The 22,272-nt window shown below is 44.4% G+C and overlaps 1 protein-coding gene across 1 annotated transcript in view; it reads right to left on the bottom strand.

Annotated features, from left to right (window-relative positions):
• The window catches only part of RASA3 (RAS p21 protein activator 3), a 198,257-nt gene that overhangs the window by 67,725 nt on the left and 108,260 nt on the right, over positions 1-22,272 (bottom strand). Inside the window, exons 4-5 of the mRNA XM_045007204.1 lie at positions 19,795-19,889; positions 3,099-3,175 (exon numbers count right to left, since the gene is read on the bottom strand). Coding sequence (XP_044863139.1) covers positions 3,099-3,175; positions 19,795-19,889 — 172 coding nt within the window. The remainder of the gene's footprint in view (positions 1-3,098; positions 3,176-19,794; positions 19,890-22,272) is intronic.

The raw sequence follows: 22,272 nt of genomic DNA, 5'->3' as shown, positions 1-22,272 counted from the left end.
TCCATCGTCCTTCCTCTGGCATTTTCCATCTACACAGATCATAGGAGGAGATTTCTTTGTTAAGCAATTACTGTGTTCTCTCCTTATATGGCTAGAATCAAATTGTGCCTGAGTGAGCGAGGAGTCAGCTGGTGGAAAAGTCACACAGCAGGAATCTGCAAGGGCTTTATATATCCAGCTAAAACAATCATTTAAAAAGATACTGCATGAAAAATCCCAGATTATTTTGCAGTGTTGTTTCTGATCTAATCACCTCTCCTTTCCTTCTGCACTTGCTTTCTTTCCCTCCTCTAATGACATGTCCGGCCATCATAAACTGTGCCAAAGGATTTTAAGTGTTTTATCCACATGCTCATCTTCACTGCCTCCCCTTCTAAACTCCAAACCTCCATGCCCACTCACAGTAGTGAACAAACATACTGGGGCACTTCCAAGGCTCAGACACAGCAGGAATGGCATGCTCAGATTGGTTACAGAGCAAATAGCAGGAGAGTGGGAAGGACCATCAGTAGGATAAAACTTTCCTTAGATTCCTATTTACAGGTTTTGAGGGCCAGTGGGTTTTAAAATTGTAATATGGGTCATGGGAGCTGTGATCTGTTATCAAGGGCTCAGAGGTTAGAAACTAAAGATTTCTGAATGTTGAGCTAATACATACACTTTATTGAACAATACCTTGCTAATCAAGGTTACCAAATGCTTCACAAACCAATTTAAAATATTTTCAGTGTCCAATAAAAGCAATAGTCTTAAATCCAAGGTCACACAAACAAAGATTCGAATAGAGATTTAAAACTTGTCCACTCAGATAAATATTAGAAAGCGTTAGAAAGGAAATTCCATACCCCTGTTGGTATGCAAGATGCTGCCGCTTACACATCACATATATGCAGCTTCTTGGTAGTACAAGACCTGAACAATAAGTAGAAAGGCAATGACCAATTTCCCATTGTTCCCATCATCTAGCACTTCAGGAATTTAATTTAAAAAAACCTTGTTACAATATTAAAAGTCTGATTTCACTGATGAACGGAAGGGAAATCTGATGCAAAGCACCTAGCTGTGTCAGTCAGTTTACACATCGCTGCCTCACCATGTTTGTACCCATGTATTGGGGAAGCGGGGGGAAATCTGGGCAGCTATCCCATAGTCCCTCAGCAGAGGTCTGATTGCCAAAAGACATGCACTCAAAGGCAATAGCAGCACCTGGGGCAGCGTACTCTGGGATGTCCTGTTACCAACCGCGCTGGGAAGGACAAGGATCAACCAATCTGATCACTCAGGCATGAGTAACAGGTCCTGTCTATGTTGCAAAGAACAGTGTTACAGCATGTTTACAGGATGATAGCCATGTGCTAGCCCTAGGCGCCTGGCAAGGGCAAAACACCCAGCTGCCATGGTTACTAACATTTCAAGCCAGCCATATCACTGCTCGGTAAAAAGTCTGGTTGACAGCTAAAGTATAAACGGGGCATTTTAAATCAAATCATTAGGTTAATTAATATTGAATCTATGATTATAGCTCCAAGTGAAAAAAGTAAATAATGGGTGAATGGGGAAACAAGACAAGGGTGACTGGAAGAGAACAAGCTGATGAAAGCAGTCTGCATGTTGGACTGAAAAGTGAGAAAAGGAGGGAGCAAATGAAGAGAAACACATTGAACCAGGATAAATATTCTGCTAAATACACATTCAAGCCAGCTAATTTTGTTAAGAGCTTTTTCCTCTTGGGAAAAAGACTTGTTATGGAGCCAACCCTTTTAAAATCCATCCTACCACACTTTAGTACCTCCTCAGGAAAAGCAAGCATCGAAACACATTTGAGAGGTTTAAAGGGGAGACCGCTCTCCTTTCTCATGTCAATAAAATGAATCATTTATTTGGGCCATTAACCCAACAAGACTGGCTTCAGCAAAGTTATTAAAAAAAAATCCAGGCTTGAGTGGAAGCAGGGAGTTGGCGATTCTTTCACTATCTGTGTTTGCCCTAATATAACAGTTAAGATCTCAGATGCTATCACTAAAAAGTTCTCACAGCACCAACGGCATAAATGGTTTGGGCCCCGACTATTTGAAAGATTGCTTCTCTCTGAGTGATACTGCAGCAGTTGCAATCAGGAGAGACATTCAAGCTAGCAGTCCCTGGGTTTAAAATGTAGGGAATTACTCGCAAGGGCTCTCTGTGGGTATTCTAGGGAGCTGGAGGTATAATTTCCACCCTCAATCAGAGCTAGTGCACTAAACAAAGAAATGTAGCCAAAGAGGCCCGAGCAACAGGACATGCTAGCTGCCCGTGTTCATAGCTAGGGTTTCAGATGGGATCATACTTGGGGCAGCTAGCCCTGCCCACTGTAGCTACACTTTTATTTTTAGTGAACTAGCTTTGATTGAGCTATTGCAGGTCTATCTACCTGAGCTAGAAACTACACCTTCAGGTCCAGTGTAAACATAATCTAAGAGGGATTTTGGAACTCACTCCACTCACTTGCTTGGGGGTCTGACAGAACTCAAACTTATTAGCCTCAGAGCATTTATTGCAAATCTCATTTCTTCTGGGTTTTTCTGGAGAGGCGTTGGTGAGATAACTGGGGTAGATAACTGTGAGTTTGCTGTTATAATTGCTGGTGGACTTTTGATCATTATACATGCTATGTAACGTTCTGTCACTATGCAGGTTATGTTGTGAAGGCACTTGGCTGGTATAATCCTATTAAAGTAGAAGGGCATTTACGATATCCTTTGTTGTGTTTCTAATATTTATACTGCACCTAGAGTTGGGATCAGTGATTGTTTAAATTTTAAAGTAATAGAGACAACCACCTAGCATACATTTGGGTCTTTTCATGAAAAACATAGTGCAACCTATAAATTGATGAGCAGATCTCAAAATAAAGAAGTAGGCAATTTAAAGTTTAGAGCTCAAAAATATTAAATTTTAATAAGTGATTTGGTTCTTTAAAGTAATTTTTTAAAATGCTATATTATAAACTGTTTACATTTGACATATTCCTTCATAACACAGTATTTTTACTAATTTAAGAAAGTGCAAATCATTGTCAAGTTACTGTTATTGTTCTATAGTTACATTTCACATCTTACCTTGTTGCAAGCTTATGGCAAATGACACCAGTGTCTGTTATAACTTCACTCAGTCTCAGCTCTAGGTGTACCTTTCCCTGAAATACAGAATGACATAATGCCACATGAAAATTACAGCATTATATAGCCAACCACAACATTTCAGTTTAAAAACAAGGCAAGTCTGTCACCATCTGCAATTTCAAAAATAGTTTATTAGTTAACTAAATAGCTATACAGCCTCAGCAGTATTTTTTACTAGTTTAGTGAAATCAGCCAGCAAACCTCCTAATTCAACTTCAGTCCATAAAAATCTGTCCCTTACTTTACCTCTGTATATTATATTAATTGAGCAATACAGATTCTCTGGTTTGAGTGACCAACCTGAGACTAAAAATATTTAATTGCAGCTTTATCTAATTTTAATGTTTTAAAGTTTAAGCACAGATTCTGCACCTCACCAGTCAAGAATAATATCACATCAGTGTACGATAACTGGATATGCCTAAGCCCTATGTTTTCAAAATTACGGACCTGCATGTGCAATCTATTATAAATTGCAAAATAAGAAGAGGTACTAGGGCAGGGAAACTAAACAGAAATACAAAGGCCAAGCACATTAGTAGTTTTTAAATCATCTATCACCACAAAGTTTTCCAGTCTTTATAGTCACAATGTTAGTTATACAGTACTGTAACTCAGGCCAAAAATGTACTTTCACATAATATATAATCATATAAGCAAGCACTCATCTCAGTAACCTTTACTAAGTCTTTAAACATGAGCCTATGATTTTATTGAAGAAAATTCAGTGGTTTTCTTTACTGTGTGTACAATAAAGTGGAAAATGATTTGGCCTGTCTTGCTGACATCACGTAACTGGCCAGTCATCAATTTGAATTCAACATGGCCAAAGCTGAGCACTTGATTTTTCACCTCCAAAAACCTTCCTTTCACTCCATTCTTCATCATCATGGAGACCACCATTGTCCTCCCTCTTAGTTCCTCAGGCCTGTAAACTCGGAGTCATCTTTGACTCAGACCTCTCTCTCGATTCACACATCCAGGCTGTATCAAAATCTTGTTGCTTCATCCTTCATGAGCCCTCCAAGATTTGATCTTTTCTCTCTGTCCACACCACTAAAAATTGTGCTCAGGACCTCACCTTCCATTATAACTACTGCACCCTCCCCCTCTTTGACCCCGATGCCTACAAACATGCCCCTCCTTCAAGAAGCTTCTTCTGCTGCTAAAATCTTCATGGATTATCATTCTGACACTCATCCCCCTTCTTGCTTCCTAACCCACTGGCTCCTCTTACTCCACAAATAGAAGCTTCTTGTCTTTGTCTTTAAGGTCCTTCACGTTAGCCCCACTTTACCAACCTGATCTATTGTTTTACTGTGACGTGGATCCCTTCCTCACTCTGTCAAGTACCCAACCTTCCACATCAACATCCTCCAATCAGTTTCTCCCTCAGAAAGTACAGAAGTGTCTCCCAACCCCAAGCCAAACCTTATTAGCAGGAAAAAATTCCTGCAAAAATCTGCAAAGCCATTACTTTAACCTCCTTTAAAATCCTTCCTTAAGACTCAGTTGTGCAACAGTGCACACACAGATGACAATGGCTATACAAGTAAAGAGCTTCTTGTATGACAGTTTTCTTGCTTTACTATTACCTTGTTCTCCCTTCGCCATTTGTTTCATCTATATGTTGTGGTTTGTCACAATTTAGATTGCGAGCTCTCTGGGGTAGAGGCTGCCGCTTTACCATGTGCTTGTACAGTGCATAGCACAGTCAGGCCACAATCTTTTAATGTTGCTATTAATTTGTATTGAGGTAGCACATAAAGCACCAAACAACCGCAATAAGTTATCTTTAAAGGAATTAAGAGTACTAGAGAACCTGTCCCTTCCACAGAAAATCTCAATATGTTTAGTTGATATTTTTACAGAAATATTTCTGGTAACCTCAGGAACTGCTGAGATTGGCCTCTGAACAGAAAGAATAGAATTCTTCAAAATGTGCAAGTGACCATGAATGGAATGAGAGGTTTACTTACTGTGACGGTTCAAAACATCAAAAAGTCTGAATTCCACAAATAAGATGGCAGCTTCCTATTTTAGAAATTTTTAACTTGAAATAGTTGACTCAAAGTTAATGGCAATTTACATATTTCCCCCACTTCTATTAAATTTTAATAAACTAAACTACAGTCTCTTTAAGAAGGAAAGACCCCCAACATTGCATTAGCTCTTCCTTGTTTTTCTTTTCTAAAGGATTAGAGGAAGTCAGACATTCGAAGAGTGACCAGCCTTTGAAAAGCAGCTTGGAGGTCATGACATCACTTAAACTGGCAGTCCTGCGATTATTCCCAGAATACCTCATTACTTCCAGTTACCAAACTCAGGTGTGGGTGTGTACCTTAATGTGAAGCTGTGCTAATATGCCTGGCTGTTTAATTCAGAGAATACAGTTCCTGTGTAAACAGTATGCTTTCCCCCATGTCAATTATGCCCTTAAGCAAAACACAAGGACCCATCTGAATTAATTGACTCATGAGCATTGCCATTCAGCTGGTCTGCAGAGTACTACATAATGCATTTCTTTTAAAGAGAAGACAGCAATTTATGTTTAAAATTCATGTTGTAATCCAGCCATCTAATAGTTAAAAAGGGGTGTAAAACACCTGTTAAAAAATATATTTAAGCCACTAAAGAATCAGAAAGTTGCCATCTTGCCTGTCTCCTGACAATGCACAGACCAGAGTTTCTCAAACAGGGGTTGCCGCTTCTGTAGGGAAAGCCCCTGTCGGGCCGGGCCGGTGTGTTTACCTGCCCTATCTGCAGGTCTGTCCGATCGCGGTTCCCGCTGGCCGCGGATCGCTGCTCAAGGCCTATGGGAGTTGCTGGATTCGGCGGCCAGTATGTCCCTCGGCCCGCGCCACTTCCAGCAGCTCCCATTGGCCCGGAGCAGCGATCCACGGCCAGTGGGAGCCGTGATCGGACAGACCTGCGGACAGGGCAGGTAAACACACCGGCCTGGCCCGCCAGGGGCTTTCCCTACAGAAGCGGTGACCCCTGTTTGAGAAACCCTGGCATAGACAAAGGACGTGCTATTATTAGGATGGTAGTATCGAGAGGCCCAGTTGTATTAAGTGCACAAACAAAGGCAGCCCCTACAGTCAATATAGACCAGACAGAAAGTGTGGAAGAAAAGAGGCATTTATCCTCCTTTTACAGAGTAGGCATTAAGGCACTGAGAAATTAACTGTCTTGCTCAAGTTGACACAGAATATTTGTAGCAGAGCCAGGAACCAAATTCAGATATTCCACGTCCATGTCCAGTGACGTCGCCACAAGTCTATCCTTCCTCTCAAGTTCTATTCAGTGAACAATTATACATGGAAATTTAGAGGCTTGGACAGTTCTGAAGTTGATTATATTAGTCACTGAATACATTTGTACAGAAAATATTCCAGTCCACTCTGTTCCTGGAAACCAGTGCATTTACTAATATACCCCTTACCAACATTTAGAAACACTGTTTCTGCTGAATAGGTGGAAATGGAACACATTCATTTAACTGCTGATCAGCACTTCATTTTTCACAAACAATGGAATGGTCTGGAACGCCATAATGAGACCAACTGGGTCTCGTGTCTTCATTCAAAAAAATTGTCAGCAGATTGAGCTTCTTGTAGGGAAGCAGCAGCAACAATGACAGGACTCAAATAGAAAACAGTAATATTGAGTTGTGGAAGTAAAAAATAGTGGTATTGCTAAAAGAGTACAAAATATTACACTGTATAACCACTCTTTGTAAAGAGTCATTAAATTATTTAAAGATCAAATTCCGCTGTTGTTTACAGGTGCACAGTTCTCACTGGACAACACAATAGGAGTTGTGTGTACTTATTCAAAGGCAGAATTTTACTTTACATTATTAGAACTAAATAACTTTAGTTTTTTCCTCTAAAGGACAGACTAAATTCCATAAACTTGTAAAGCAAAAAATAGAACAAGGTACTGTTTTAAAATGACTTAGGGAAAGCCTTTCATTGTCCATTTTAATTCAGCTGGAAATGTAACCATTAGTTACTACAGACAGATATATCAAAAGACAGATGTAAAGCAACCAAAATTATATAAATGCTACTTATGCATCTTATGTTTCCAGCAGTTGCAAATTTGTGGTTTAATTTTAAATACAGTGTGTAAAAAGGGGTGGAAAAAACACACAAACCACAGCTTATCCTATAAATGATCTTATATTGCCAAGCTGAGCCCTACTAGCTTGGGCTTCTTTTACCAGCTGAAATGAAATGGTGATAGCCCATAATAAACATCCCCAGAACCATCATGCATTTTTCAGAGTTAAATATCAGAGGGACAATTACCAGTGGATTTTTCTAAGATTATGTGCTATGCAGAATTTGACTCCTAACATACAGTGGTCAAGCATAATCTATAAAATGTCTAAGCTACCTCAAACATGGAACTGCATTTTGCTTTTACCTACTGTGATTGTTAAGGCAAAAGTTAAAAATCATTGATGTACAGGAAAAACCTCTGGCCCACACCTGGGCTCTTGTGGACAAAGGACTCTGACATATGCCTAATTGAAAAATGGGAGCCAACCCACTGAAGCCTGAAAAGCACCTGTCTAAAGAAAGTCATTGTCTAGTGCTTCACCCATACAGTGTTTGTGTTTTTTAACCCAGGCCGGTAGCGGGCTGAGCAGGGCCGGAGGCCAGGACTCCGGCAGGCAGCAGCGTGCCATTAAAAATCCGGCCCGGCCCGGCCCACTCTTCTCCGCCCCTCCCACTGGCATTTGTGCATGCTTTCCTGACCTCCGTCACTTCCGGCAGGAGGTCGTGTTTCCAGGTTAGCGTGTCTATACCGCTACCTAGTGTCCGTGGAGTCTGAGCGGCCCCACCTGTGGGGGCAGGAAGAGGGACGCGGCCCCACTGGCAGGGGCAGGAAGAGGGACCTGGCCCCACAGGAGTTGCAGCACCCGCGAGGCCTGTAAGTGGGGAAGGGTCCTGGGTCCCAGCTGCGCCATGCGCCCACCCGCCCCGAGCACGGCCGGCCCTGTTCCCTGGACTCAGGCAGGCTGCCCCGGCGCTGGAGACCCGGGGCTGTGGCTCGCCACCTGCTGGACTCTGGCAACAGCTGGGTCGTGCCTCTTTCCCCACCCCAGGTCACTGGACCCCGCCCTCCTCTGGCATTGAGGGCAGAACCCAGGAGTCTGGAGCCCTAGTCTCTGTCTGTCCCCCACCCCCTCGAACAACTAGAGCCCAGCTGGAAACCTAGGAATCCAGAGTCCTCGCTCCCAGCACTCCTCCCCCGAGCATCAGACACCAGCCCCTTCCCGCAGCCCAGGAGTCCCACCCCACTCCCCGCCCTACCCCCCCCCACACACACACCCAGCCCTCTGCCCTGATCCCTGCACCTCCCACATCCCTAGCCCTCTGCCCTGACCCCTGCACCCCCCTCACACACCCAGCCCCCTGCCCTGACTTCTGCACCCCCACACATACCCAGCCCCCACACACCCCATGCCCTGACTCTTGCATCCCCACCCTGAGCACCAAATGGGAGCTCCTGCACCACCACCCCCACATTCTCACCTGCACCCCTCGCACAAATGGGAGCTGCCCAGGGAAGCACTCCACACCCAAACCTTCTGCCCCAACCCTGAGCCCCCTCCTTCATTTTAGCTCCTGGCCAGACCCTACACCCCAACCCCCAGCCTGCTCCTTCACCCCCAGCCTGCTCCTTCACCCCCAGCCCAGTCCTCAGTGCACTCCCACCCTCAGCTCAGTGCAGAGAGAGAGGAAGAGAATGGGCTCGAACCAGGGAGAAGGTAGTTACCCACTCTATGTGGGCAGGGCCAGGACCCCTGACCATCCGCGGGCTGAGCGGCAGTGGGCTAAGCCTCTCAGCCCACTGCCGGTCTGGGGTCCCGGCTGCCGGCCCCGCTCAGCCCACTGCCAGCCCCAGGTTCTGGCTGCTGGCCCCTTGTCAGCCGGGTTCCTGGCCGCCGTCCCACTCAGTCTGCTGCCGGCCTAGGCAAACGGAACCCCAGGGCGGCAGCGGACTGAGCAGGCCGGCAGTGTAAGATCTGCATTTTAATTTAAATTTAAATGGAGCTTCTTAAACATTTTGAAACTCGTTTACTTTACATACGACAATAGTTTAATTATATAATATAGACAGAGAGAGACCGTCTAAAAAATGTTAAAATGTATTGCTGGCACGCGAAACCTTAAATTAGAGTGAATAAATGAAGACTCAGCACACCACTTCTGAAAGGTTGCTGACCTCTGCTCTAAACATAGGGCAATAAATTACCCCTCCCCCTAAAATAAATAAATAAATAAATAAAACAGAGGGGAAAAACCCAACAAACTAACCTGCAGGAATAAAAAGACTTCAGGCAGAAGTCCAGCAGCAGAGTGGGGGCTATCTAGTTTATTGCGCTGACTGAAACATGCATGATTACCTGCCTTGTGGGCAGGTGGTGTATGTGTGCATTTGGTGCAAGGAGCTTGTGGCCCTCATAGACTGAGTATGGGCTCTGGAGACCAGAGTGGCTGCACTGGAGGAGCTCAGGGAGACCGATCAATGTACATAGAGAAGACTTTCCAGGATACAGTAGAGTGGTCTCATCCTGAGTCTGAGAGCCTCTGTGCTGTTGAGGAGGATGGAAGTCTCAGAGAAGAACATCAAAGTGTAGCGGAGGGAAATGATTCCATAGTTGGCTCCCTCCCTTCAGATGATATCATGGTATCCTCTCACACTGAGAATACCTCTCTATGAGAGGGAACCCCAGTTATTAGGAAGAGAGAGGCAATAGTTATGGGGGATTCCATCATTAGAAACATAGATAGCTGGGTTTGTGATGACCGGGAGAACGGCCTGCTGAATTGCCTACTGGGAGTGAAGGTTGAGGACCTCTTCAGAAACCTAGATAGGCTTATGTTTAGTGCTGGGGAGGAGCCAGTGGTCGTGGTACATATACCAATGACATAGGGAAAGGCAGGACAGAGATCCTAGAGCAGGGGTGGGCAAACTATAGCCCTTCAGATGTTTTAATCTGGCCCTCAAGCTCCCGTCAGGGAGCAGCGTCCGGGACTTGCCCCACTCCATGCTGTGGCTCCGCATGGCTCCTGGAAGCAGCGGCATATCCTCCCTCCGGCTCCTACGTGTAGGGGCAGCCAGGGGGCTCCGCACACTGTCCCTGACCCAAGTGCCACCCCTGCAGCTCCCACTGGCCAGGAACCACGGCCAATGGAAGCTGCAGGGGTGGCACCTGTGGATGGGGCAGCACGAAGAGCCATCTGGCCACGCCTCCACATAGGAGACAGAGAGGGGACATGCCGCTGCTTCCGGAAGCTGCTTGAGGTAAGCGCCACCCAGAGCTGGACCCCTGACCCCGTTCTGCACCCCAACCCCCTGCCCTAGCACTGATCCCCTTCCTGCCCTCTGAGCCCCTGGGTCCCAGCCCAAAGCACCCTCCTGCAACCCCAACCCCTCATCCCCAGAGCCAACACCCTCAGCTGGAGCTCTCACCCCCCATCCCCCGCACCACAACTCCCAATTTCATGAGCATTCATGGCCTGCCATACAATTTCCATACCCAGATGTGGCCCTTGGGGCAAAAAGTTTGCCGACCCATCCTAGACGCCAAATTTAGGCTGCTAGGTAAGAGATTGAAGTCCAGGACCTCCATGGTACCATTCTCTGAAATGTTTCCAGTTCCAAGTGCAGGGGCAGTTAGACAGGCAGAACTTCAGGGTCTCAACATGTGGATGAGACCATCGTGTAGGGAAGAGGGGTTTCGATTTATTAGGAACTGAGGAGCCTTTTGGGAAAGGGGAGCCTATACAGAAATAATGGGCTCCACCTAAACCAAAATGGAACCAGATTGCTGGCATGTAAAATTAAAAAGGTTGTAGAGCAGTTTTTAAATAAGGGCTGGGGAAAAGCCGACAGGTGCAGGTGAACACATGGTGCGGACAGAGAGATCCCTTAGGGAAGGCTCTATTAACGGAGATTCTCTATATCCTTTCCTGCTTACTAGGATGGAAGTTGATAAAGTACAGGTAGGAACTGAAAACAGAACAGTCGAATGAAAAATTCCCATGCGATTACCTCACATAATGGCAGACAGCTAAAAAGTGACAATTTTTTTTAAGTGCTTGTGTACAAATGCAAGAAATCTAAATACTAAAATGGGTGAACTTGAGTGCCTGGTATTAAATGAGGCTATTGGTATAACAGGCATAACAGAAACTTGGTGGAACTGTGATAATCAGTAGAACACAGTAATACTGTACCAGTGTACAAAATATATAGGAATGACAGTATAAGCCCTGCTCGTGGGGGAGCGGCACTACACATGAAAGAAAGCATAGCGTCAAATAAGGTAAAAATCTTAAATGAATCAAACTATACCATAGAATCTCTATGGATAGAAATTACATGCTTGAATAAGAAGAATATAGCAGTAGGGATATATTACCAATAACCTGACCAGGATGGTGATGGTGATGCAAAATACTCCAGGAGATTAAAGACACTATAAGAGAAAACTTAATAATAAGGGGGCTTTTCAACTATCCAAACACAAGGAGAGATGGAGACTCAGAACAAGTTATTCCATACTTGCCTTTCCAAAAGTGGCTTTTAGAATCTGCTATGTGCTATTGTTTGGCTCCTGACTGCTTTGAAACCCTGGTGTACATCTTTCTGGGATGTGCCTGTCCCCAGAAACTGCTGGAGTTAAAGAACAAATGGCTAAGGATTCATGTAAGTAGCCGTTTTGAAAAAGTTTCTAAATCTCTCTCTCTTATGTGCTTATATGACCTCCATTATCACAGTAACCACACCTCACAATCTTTAATAGATGTAATCCTCCAACATCTCTCTGGATAGTCAGAAGTCTTGTCACAATGAGAGATCTGGTCACTAACTGGTTCTATTTCCCTGGTTCTCTTACACAATCTAGTTCTGTGAAATTTAAACTTGGTGAGCATATAACTCAGAGATTCTGCAACTGCATCAAAATATATTTCTTATCTCTTCAAAACAACTAAAAGAGAGAAACCTGAAAGTCACTTTTGAGAGATGAAAGGGTCACACCCATTTATTTCCGGTGTGGTGGAAAGAAAGTTAATATAAAACTGGAAACAGCTTCTTCTTTTTCTAATTTTTGAATAGCCTGTGGTTACAATATATTGCACATGCAGGCATTTTGAAACTTGCCAATGATTAACTTTGCTGAACTTATTTACATGCACCTAGCAAAGAGAAGAGTTGAGCATAATGAATGCAGATGCTGCACAATGGGCTCATTATATTTTAAACTAGCAATGTCTAACACAGCAGATAATTCTATATATCATTTGAACAATACTATTATACACAATCTTTTTTAAAATCAGTTTACTAGCCTTTGCTATCCTCAGCTTCCACCCCAGAAGCCTGAAGACTCTTATCTCATAAATACAGAGCAACCCAGGTGACGCATGTGGGCTGTCATGACGGTGAAAACCTTCATAAACACACAGGGGACGGCGGCAATCCCAAAAGGGAGAACCTAGAATTAGTAGTGGGAAGAGCCCACCATGAAGCCAAGGAATTTGCCATGAGCAGGGTGGCTGTCCGCATGGAAATAAGGATACGAAGGATATCCTTCATATTGAGAGTCGCGGACCAGGCCCCAGGGGGAAGTGACTGGATGATAATGGGGAGCGTGACTATCCGGAAGCAGAATCTGTGGATCAATTTGTTCAGCAACTGAAGAGCCAAAATGGGACAGAGACCACCTCCCTTCTTCGGTACAAGGGAGTAGAAACCATGGCCGTGGTAGTGCTGTGGAACAGGTTGTACGGCACCCTTGCGGAGGAGGGCACACACTTCCTCTTGAAGAAGATAGTATTGGGAGGGATTTCCCGAAAGCTCCACGGGAAGATAACAAGGAGAGAAGGAGAGGAATTCTATGAGGTAGTCCTTATGAACAATGTCCAGCACCCAGTGATCTGGGGTAATCACATGTGCGAAAAGGGTGAGATGACACCTGAAAACAATGGTGGGGTTGGGAGGAGGGTTCACAAGTCTCGGGGAAACAGTCAAAAGGACTGTTTAGAGGATGGTTGTGGGACAGCAGAAGCAGCAGAGGCAGCACGCTGGTGATACTGAGAAGGTTCTGGGTGATGCTGAGGATATGGCTGATAGGTGGCACAAGGGCGGGATCTGAAGGATGACCTATGTTGCCTGTGGGTGGGGCTGAGGCTATATACCCAATGATCAGAGGATGGCATGACAGTAATTAAGGGAGCGTGGGGACTCATCAGTCTTGTCTCCACACAGTTTGTTCTTGTGGAAGGGGAAGTTCTCAAGCATAGTCTGAACGGCCTTCAGAAATCTGCTAGACTGTAGCCAGGAATCACAGCAGAGGACAACTCCTGAAGCCGGAGAGCAGGATGCAGTATCAGCAGCGTCAACCACCTCCTGGAGAGTCACCTGGGCAACCAACTTACCTTCATCTAGAAACTGGAGGAAGTCCTGCTGCTTCTCCAGAAGAAGGAAGGCTTTGAAGTCTGCGAAGTCAAGTACAAGAGAAAGTCGCATGTGGCCAGGATGGCCTGGTGGCTTTCATTTTGGAATTGGAGGCCCGGAGAAGAGTAGGCTTTGTGGTCCAGCAGGTCTAACTTCTTGGTGGCATGATTGACGGGGGGAGTAGATTTAAAATGCTGCTGTCTGGCGTGTTCAATCACCATGTGGACTACAAGAGAGTTAAGAGGCAGTGAGTAAAAAGAAAGTCAGTCCTTTTGGAGGGGACAAAATAATGACGTTCTGTCCACTTGGGAGTAGGGGCACAAGAAGCCAGGGTGTGCCAGACTGTTTGGGTTGGTTGTAAAATGGCCTCATGAATGGGCAGGGTGCTGCAGGAAGGTCCATGGGGTTGCAGTTTGTCCAGGAACTGGTTCTGGGGGTCCTGTATGTCCTCCACAGTCAGGTTGAGGGCCATAGCCATGCAATGAAGGAGATGGTCATGGAGGTGGAGGCAGGAGGGCAGAATAAGCACATCATCTGGGGAGGAGGCGGTGCAAGTAGGGACCGGAGGGTCTGATGGTACTGCCAGTGCCGGAATGTCCCAGGGCTCCACACAGATGGAGGGAGGGATGTTGTGTGTAGGGAACGGCTGGTTGTGAGGGCATGGATGTTCCCCACAGTCACAGTAGGGGTCCCAAGTGCCCAGTAGGGCCAAGCACAGGGTTTGCTGGGCATCGGCAGTGCCCACAGGTAGTGGTACCACAGGTCGACCGACAGGGTGTAGAGCGGTTGATATGGATGGTGCCGTGGCTCGGGACTATACGACCATGCGTGCAAGAAGGTAGAATCTAGTTCAGAGGACCACTCAGAAGCAGAAGAGGGGTCCAGGGGGGCAGAGCCGTCGGGATAGCTGGAGCTGGCGGTGTGGGGTGAACCGAAGGTGGACAGTCCAGGAGCAAGAGAGTTTCCTCCGTGCAAGGGCCTAGTGCAGAGAGGCAGAGTGGAACAGGAGGCTGAAGCAGAAGCGGTTCATCCATGGGAGACAGCAGTCTGGGAGCGGGCGGAGGCCCATAACATGGAGGGGAGCCATCATATAGTAACAATAGTTCAGCCGTCAGCGTGACAGGGGACTGGCATTCCAGTGTATGCAGGATCGGATGTGCAAGTCCAGACAGTCCTGGAGTAGTGGACGGCACCAGAGTGGATGGTGGTGGACCAGTCGCTGCAGCCAGTGGCAGGACCGATGGAGCACTGTGCTTCGACTTATGGGCTGAGCGGGATTTCTTCGATGCTGGAGCGTCCGGATCAATGCATGACTTCTCATGTGACCAAGCACAGCTCAGGGAGGCAATGCTGCATTTAGAGGCAGTCCTCGTCGGTGAACCGCCTTTATGCTCATGTTGTGCATTTTATGAGCACAATGGGTCTTGGTCAGTTGTGATGGTGCCGTCTCTGCCAGCTGGGAAGGACCAAGATAGGTGCGCACCGCTGGTGCGGAGCATTGGGCCGTTGGATCCACGGGCTCCGGATACAGTTGTGCACATGGGCAAATTGCCTCCTCCATAAGGAACCTGCGGAGCCAGTTCCCTGGCTTCACGAGTTCAAGCCGGAAAGGAGTGGCAGATGGAGCTGTGGGAGGCAATATGGGCTTTACCCAAGCAGTAGAGACAACATTGGTGCTCGTCACTCACAGAGGAGGAGCGTGGGAACAAGGGACAGTATTTGAAACCAGCTTGCCTGGGCATAGTCCTCGGGCTGGTGAAGGAATCCCTGCAAGGGGAGAAGTCCGACAAAGATAACCTGTCTAACTAAGAATTAACGGACAACTATATACAACTAGAGAAAAAAAACTATGTACAGACAATGAGAGCAGAATAGTTCTCTTAGCAAGCTAAGAGCACCAGGGAACCGAGGTTCCGACTCTGGCCACGTGGTGGTAAGAAGGAACTGGAGTGGCGTTGACCCACACAGCCTCTTAAAGCCTTGGATGCACCACACAGTTGATGCATAACACATGTGCAGTTCAACAGACATTACTATGAACAGTTCTGGCTCCGGTGCATGGTGCGCATGCATACCACATTTGGAATCCACAGAGGGACCACCACGCGAAGAAGCAATTATATGCACATGCAAATTTAAAATATTTTGTTTTACACAGACTAGCAGCTTCCTTGAGAGATAGATATTGGAGAGACTGTCACACGTGCAGTATTGTGAAGACATGGACAAAAAAATAATACAGAATAGCACATTGCCAGTTCCGATTTGGGATGTGCTTCTGTTTAATGTTAAAATATAATTGAGGCTATCAGAGCTATTTCAGAAACTGTGGAAGAAAATCAGCTCACTGGATTAGCACTATTAGCAGTGCATCGCAGTCAGCCTCTCTCAGTAGAGAATGTGATTGACATCCTCACTCACACCCCGACACCTAGATTTTGTACTTTAATATTCTGCGTAACATGTACTAATATAGACTTTTAACCCCATACACCTTTTGTAGAGACCTGTTACTTGGTAGGTAACCTGGGCCCCTCCTTAGGAAAATTCTGGTTGCGCCCTCTGTGATTTTTGGAAGGACATGCTAAATGTCAGGCTCATGCACACTACACCCTATGCATTGCTAGCTCCACAATCCCCAGCTATTGTAACAGACTGCAGAGAAACAGTTTTTCAGAGAATGATGGCCTAGCTTTTTCATCCAGAAGACAGAACCAGTGCATGAAGCAGAGCAGCAGTGATGTGCTGATCAGACAGTGGTTGTTTATTAGATGGACTGCTGCATTTTGTGTCGGCTGTTGCTTCTTGGTGGATATCACCTTCAGTCCCAAGCTCAGTGAACTGCAAAAGCCTCTGGAGGCAATGAATCCATGCAGCACAATCACAAAGTCCATACTCAAGAGGAAGCAGCATGGCCTCCCGGCCACTGTCATTATCTGGCTATTCAGGCACAACAAAGAGCCCAGCAGAACCCCACAACTGCGTGTCACCATGACAAATGGAATTCAGCAACCCTCAATTGAGGGCGTTGGTATAGCTTTGGAATGTTTCCTTCTTACTAACATTAATACAGTCTTGCCTATGTATTGTTTCACATAACTTTTCTTCATCCTGCTGCTGCTCTCAGGCACGGAGATATGGGGATTATCACACTGTCTACACTAGATGTGAAGCTAGCTATTTCCCACACTGGAGTTCATAATGTCCCACATATTCCCCCTAAAGGTAAGGATTAGGAATAGATGTTTAATAGGAAAAGAGAAAATTGGGTCTTCAAGGACTCCATAATTGAGCTCTCTCAAGGAAGAGCAACTGCCCACCATCATGGCTCTGAGAGAAGTGAGCTAAGTTATCTCAGTGCAATTCTGCTCACCCCGCCAGGTCACTCAACAGATCCTCATAATGATCTGGGTTGAAAGCTGCAGTACTAGCATGATTAGATGTCCATTGTCCAGGGACAAAGACAACTCTGGAGTTTATTTCCACTGGTTCACTTTAGTACTCTGAATTTACAAAGGAGCACTTAAGAAACACAAGTTAGTACCCAGCTCCACCATGAATTAATTAGGCAAATATTTCCACAAGTCTTAACCCTAATCTATTAGGCAACAGGACTACCTAGGCAAGTCATGTAGACCAAACTCTTAAGCAGCATCCACTAACTTTGCTATATAAAATTGGAAAGAGTGTTAAGGCCACTGACTGACAGAGGTGGGACTAGGACACAGGAGTTCTTGGCACCCAGCTCTGTGCTTAATCCACTAGATTTTATGGCTCTGGGGACCACCGCCAGAATATTTAAGTGCTAGTTCGCACACTAAAGGGGCTTCTTGTTTGCAGGGTTTTTTTGCACACTTCAGTGTGAATAATTATCAGCCACTTTCTAGAACAGTTTTGAAGAGAGACACAAAGGAAAATGAATTGATTAAACATTTTACACATACTTTTCCCCAGTTTTGTTAAACATATTCCATACTTCATCTTCTCCCCTAACAAATGTATAAAATTAATTTTCCAAAAAGAGGTACAGCTGAGACACCTACCACAAGTACAAATCAGCCTTTGTTTTACTCCTTTTGTTGGACTACCTTCTCCTTACATAGCAATCCTCACAGAGTATTTCCAAGTCTACCCACCATTATAATGGGGAACATAAAAATCTCTTGTGATATATTCTAACAAACCTTACATGAGAAGTTTAAGCAACAGGGTAAAATTGTCCAAATGCTATTCATATTGCTGCTAGTTGTAATAATTGCCTATCTCAGAAACCAGAAACAGCTTTTAACCATTTTTTTTTATAAAGACACAAACAGAGGAAGTGATAAGCAGTACAAAAAAATCACAAACAGTACATGCTTTCCAGCTAATATTATGCTTTCACTATCCTCAAACTAGAATATTTCACAAATCTTTGCTTTATTAGCTTAGAACTTCAGTAACAAATTATCAGTGTTCTCCTAGAGAGTCTTCTTGGTCTAATATAGCTCCCCCAGGCAAACTACGTGTCAGTATTAGACCAAAATCAACATAGCTGAGTACTATGCAAATATTGGCTCACTTTAGCTGATAAATTATAAGGGAAAGTTTTCATATCCTGCAGGAAATAAACACTAATACAATCAATTGTTTTAAAACTACTGCCACAAGAGCCTTCTAGGTGAGAAGAAGAAGAAGAGAGAAGTGAGAGTAAACAAAATAGATTTCAATGCCCTTAAAAGCCTTTCTGTGATGTAGACACACAAAGGATCAATATTTTACCAGAGAGCATTACAGACTGAACTGGAACAGCAATTACGACAATGCCTTCATATCATGCTCATAACGGTAGGTTACCCAACTTTGGTTTTTTGGAATAAGCAAAACTACATATATTTTAAAGTACAGTATAAGTATGCTTCACTGCATAGTACACCTAAAACACGTCTACAGAGTATGTCTTATATACAGTATACATATTCATTTTCCTGTACACCGTGTGCACGCACACACTCACATGCAGATCAAAAAGCCAATATATGACAAAAGCGATACCACACTGTGGTATCTGAGTAGCACTTCCCCATTCCATGCATAGGAAAACACTGCACTGTACTCAGACCGCAGTGTCTGGGGGCTCCTACACTAATATTCATTGTTTGAAGGTGACCTACAATATTCAATTCTTATTTAAGGAAAATATTTGTTGTTTTTAAAATGGAATCTGGTTCAAAAGAGGCCTTGTAGACACAAAAAGGAGCCATTAGAAAGGTGTCCCTGAAACCTACAGGTGCCTGGCTATCAAAGAAGTTAGAGGAATAACTTGATTCTTGTTTCTTTTTTAAAATTTTATAAGATTCCAGTTTCTGATAGAGCACTCTCTAAATAGCATGCTTCCCTCCTCCCCATACAAACTTCTCAATACATTATTTTATAATGTATTTTCTGCTCCTTGTTGACATTAAGAGTTTTCCCAGGCAACAGAGAGTTTGACTAAATAGGAAATCAGTGTAACTGACAACATGTGGAAAGCTGTCAAATGCACAAAGTAAGCTGAAAATAGACACTTTTTTTTTCTTGATAATCTTCCATTTATTAAAGGCAAGGCTGACAGCACCACCTATTATTAAGGTTGCCACCTTTCTAAGACCCAGCACAGGCAGTCTTAATTCTGGTACTTCCTAACTTTTGAGAGTTTGAATTTGCAAGCTTAATAATGTTCTTTTCACACAGTGTTTTGTGTAATAATAATAATACTTTTAGGTGGCGCTTGTAACCCTTATTTTCAAGTTGACAGTGTCCCTTTAAGATTGAACAGTTATCTGCAAGACCTTCAGGATATTTAGTATTTTGTAGCTAGCCATCCTATTTCACACTATCCCTATAGTTTATGTAGCTTTAACCATATGGTAAATTACAAAAGTCTAGGTTGAAATCAATTAAATCAATACAAAAAATTAACTTCAATAGACCAAAATTTCACCTTATATCACCAGTTTAAAAAAAAAATCCACACACACACACTCTTTAATTACAAATATCAACGTAACCTCAACTGTAGTCTTTAATGACACTTCCATATCTATGCCATCTTATTTTCTGTAATTAGATGGCCCTAGAAGTTGCAATGGAGGCATTATAAAATACCTTGACAAGGGAGAAATCTCACCTGTACTTCTGAATCAGCATCAACATGCTGTAGCTGAAACCAGGTGTCTCTGTTATGGTACTTCTGCAGATCTTCCTTCTGTATAGCTACTTTTCCTGGAAACCAAATAAATCAAGAAGCATTGTTTAAAATGTATTATTGTTACACACAGATTCATTTCAATAGGACTTCAAAGTAAACAGTTTTTTCAAACCAGTGATCTAATGACTATTCCCCACAATCAGTGCTATCGGGCTATGAAAGCATTAGACAATGCACTCATTTTCTTTATGGCAAGAGGCTTTTTCTACTTCGCATCATGAAAGACTTTGAAATTCCTTACAGCATACTCATTTAACAAGTCGGAGTACTGTACAGAATAAATCTGTTATGACCGGGTTTACAGTAAAATACCATGATGCTACAATAAACATCTGCCAGAACCTTGAAAACCTACTGTCATTGTCCTGCCATTTTCATTTTAAAGGCAGAACTCCCCAATAATCCCAATGGAAAGTTCAAGGCATTGTGGTAGGTTTGGACATACAAGTAGGCTAGTGGACATGGCTATAATACATGCATTTTACTTTATTTTTTTATTTTATTAATTTTTTTAAGCAGAAAGCACTGTTGAAGCAGAGAACACCAAGTCATGACCCCTAGATTTTAATTCCAACTCTGCACTAGCTGGCTGTGTGACTCTGAACTTTACACATAGACTGTCATTTTACAACCTAAAAATTGGTTAAGATACAGCTACCTTACTCATAAGAAGTTTGGAGGCTTAAAGTTTGCAAAGACCTTTCATTCTACTAATAAAGAGCCATCCACTTGAGGACAAGAATCATTATTCGCATGTACAGGTACACACTACTTCTAAATTTACATCAAGGAAAATACATGCTAGTGCTACCCTTACATTTTAACTCCCACTAAAGCTTATATGACCTAACTAAAATAATAGGCTCTAATTCCATGTGTGTTTTGAATTGACATATGAGCACTAAGACCCAGATTTTTAAAGGTTTTAAGGATTGCTGCACATGCCTAAATCCTATCTGAAAGTGAGATTTGGGCTCCTAAATCAGTTAGGCATTGAAACACTGAGTGCAGCACTGCCAAAACACCTTTAAAAATCTGGGCCTATGGCTGAAACTTTCACCTCATCCAGATGGACATAAAGAGGGTTGTGTCAAGTACTTTCGTATGGGCGGTAAAACCTTTTTGGAAGAGGGGTGTGTGTGTGTGTGTGTGTGTTTTTTTACAGAGCAGTTGTACAAAAGGAGGATTGATAGCCAGCCCCAGAAGACCTTGTGATTCTCAGAGAGCAGATCTGGGCTAGATGGTTTCCCAAGGACTGACTGATGGAGGCACATTGAACAAAGTGTTTTAAGTTGAGAGAGAGATGCAAGACAGCTGCCTCGTGGTGAAAGGGCAGTGGTGTTGTAGCGGAAGTTTCTGCAAAAGGGAGTTGCCTGTGTGCAGTTTGTTCAAGGAATCAGGATTTGTGTACAGTTTGTAAAAAAAATAAAAAACACACTTAGAAAAATGCCCTGTCACTGATTTATCTTCCCATGGGAAACCTACCTGCAAGGCTTCCAAATCTATCATGACTTGGCAAAGGGTCAGTGATATTCCTATTGCATATAAACTAAAGCCCAAGGCTCTATAGACAATATTTCCAAAGCATAGAATAAACAAACTCATGAACTCAAATCACTTATCTTGTTGGCACACTCTAGCTTGATTTCTTACAAGAAAACCGGAATGAGCATTTAAGTAAGTTTTATAATTCATGTTTTGAAGTATCCCCTGACCAGCCTTCAGCCCTTTTCTCAGTTGCGTTCAGACCCTTCCACACAGTGTTCCCCCGTTTTCTAGCTGCTCCCATGTAGCTATGAGTTACAGCTACCACTGGCCCTCGTCACCAACAAGCTACTTCCCGTGCCAGCTCTGACCCTTTTAGCCCCAGTTCCTAAAGTGCCTTGCATAGGCAGCAGGTATAAGAGGCCAGGGGCCTCCCCAAACAGCCAGCATACCGCCTTTGGAGCATGCCACCACTGAAAGGGTGGCCATCCTGGCCAGGGTCCCGCTCCTGCTCTTCTCCTAAGGCTCTGCCTCTTCCTGTCCCCATTCCGCCTACACGGGGGCCTCATGGGAGGGGGTGAAGAGGCGCACACGAGTGGTGAGCAGCCTGCCAGCCAGCGGGTACGGGAGGGGGCGCAGAGGTGTGAGCATTGGCAGCCTCAGGAAGGGGGCTGAGCGGGGCTGGAGGTGGAGTATGGGCAGGGCTTCATGGGAGGAGTCTGAGTGGGGGCAGGGCCACGGTCTTTGTGCCAGCAGACTACTCAAATGGAGGAGCCATATGCTGCCCCTGGTGCCTTGCCCTCTCTCCACAACCAGGCTCCCCCAGATTCCTGCCTCTGGCCTTCTGCTCCTAGCTAATTCTGTGCAGCCTCTGACTCATTCGTGAACTCCTCTGACCTCAGCTCAACACTT

Source organism: Mauremys mutica, chromosome 1 (assembly GCF_020497125.1).
Source record: "Mauremys mutica isolate MM-2020 ecotype Southern chromosome 1, ASM2049712v1, whole genome shotgun sequence".
In the NCBI taxonomy this organism is placed as follows: domain Eukaryota; kingdom Metazoa; phylum Chordata; order Testudines; family Geoemydidae; genus Mauremys; species Mauremys mutica.
Note: the sequence above shows the minus strand (reverse complement) of the source record. Positions and strands in the feature narration are given on the sequence as shown.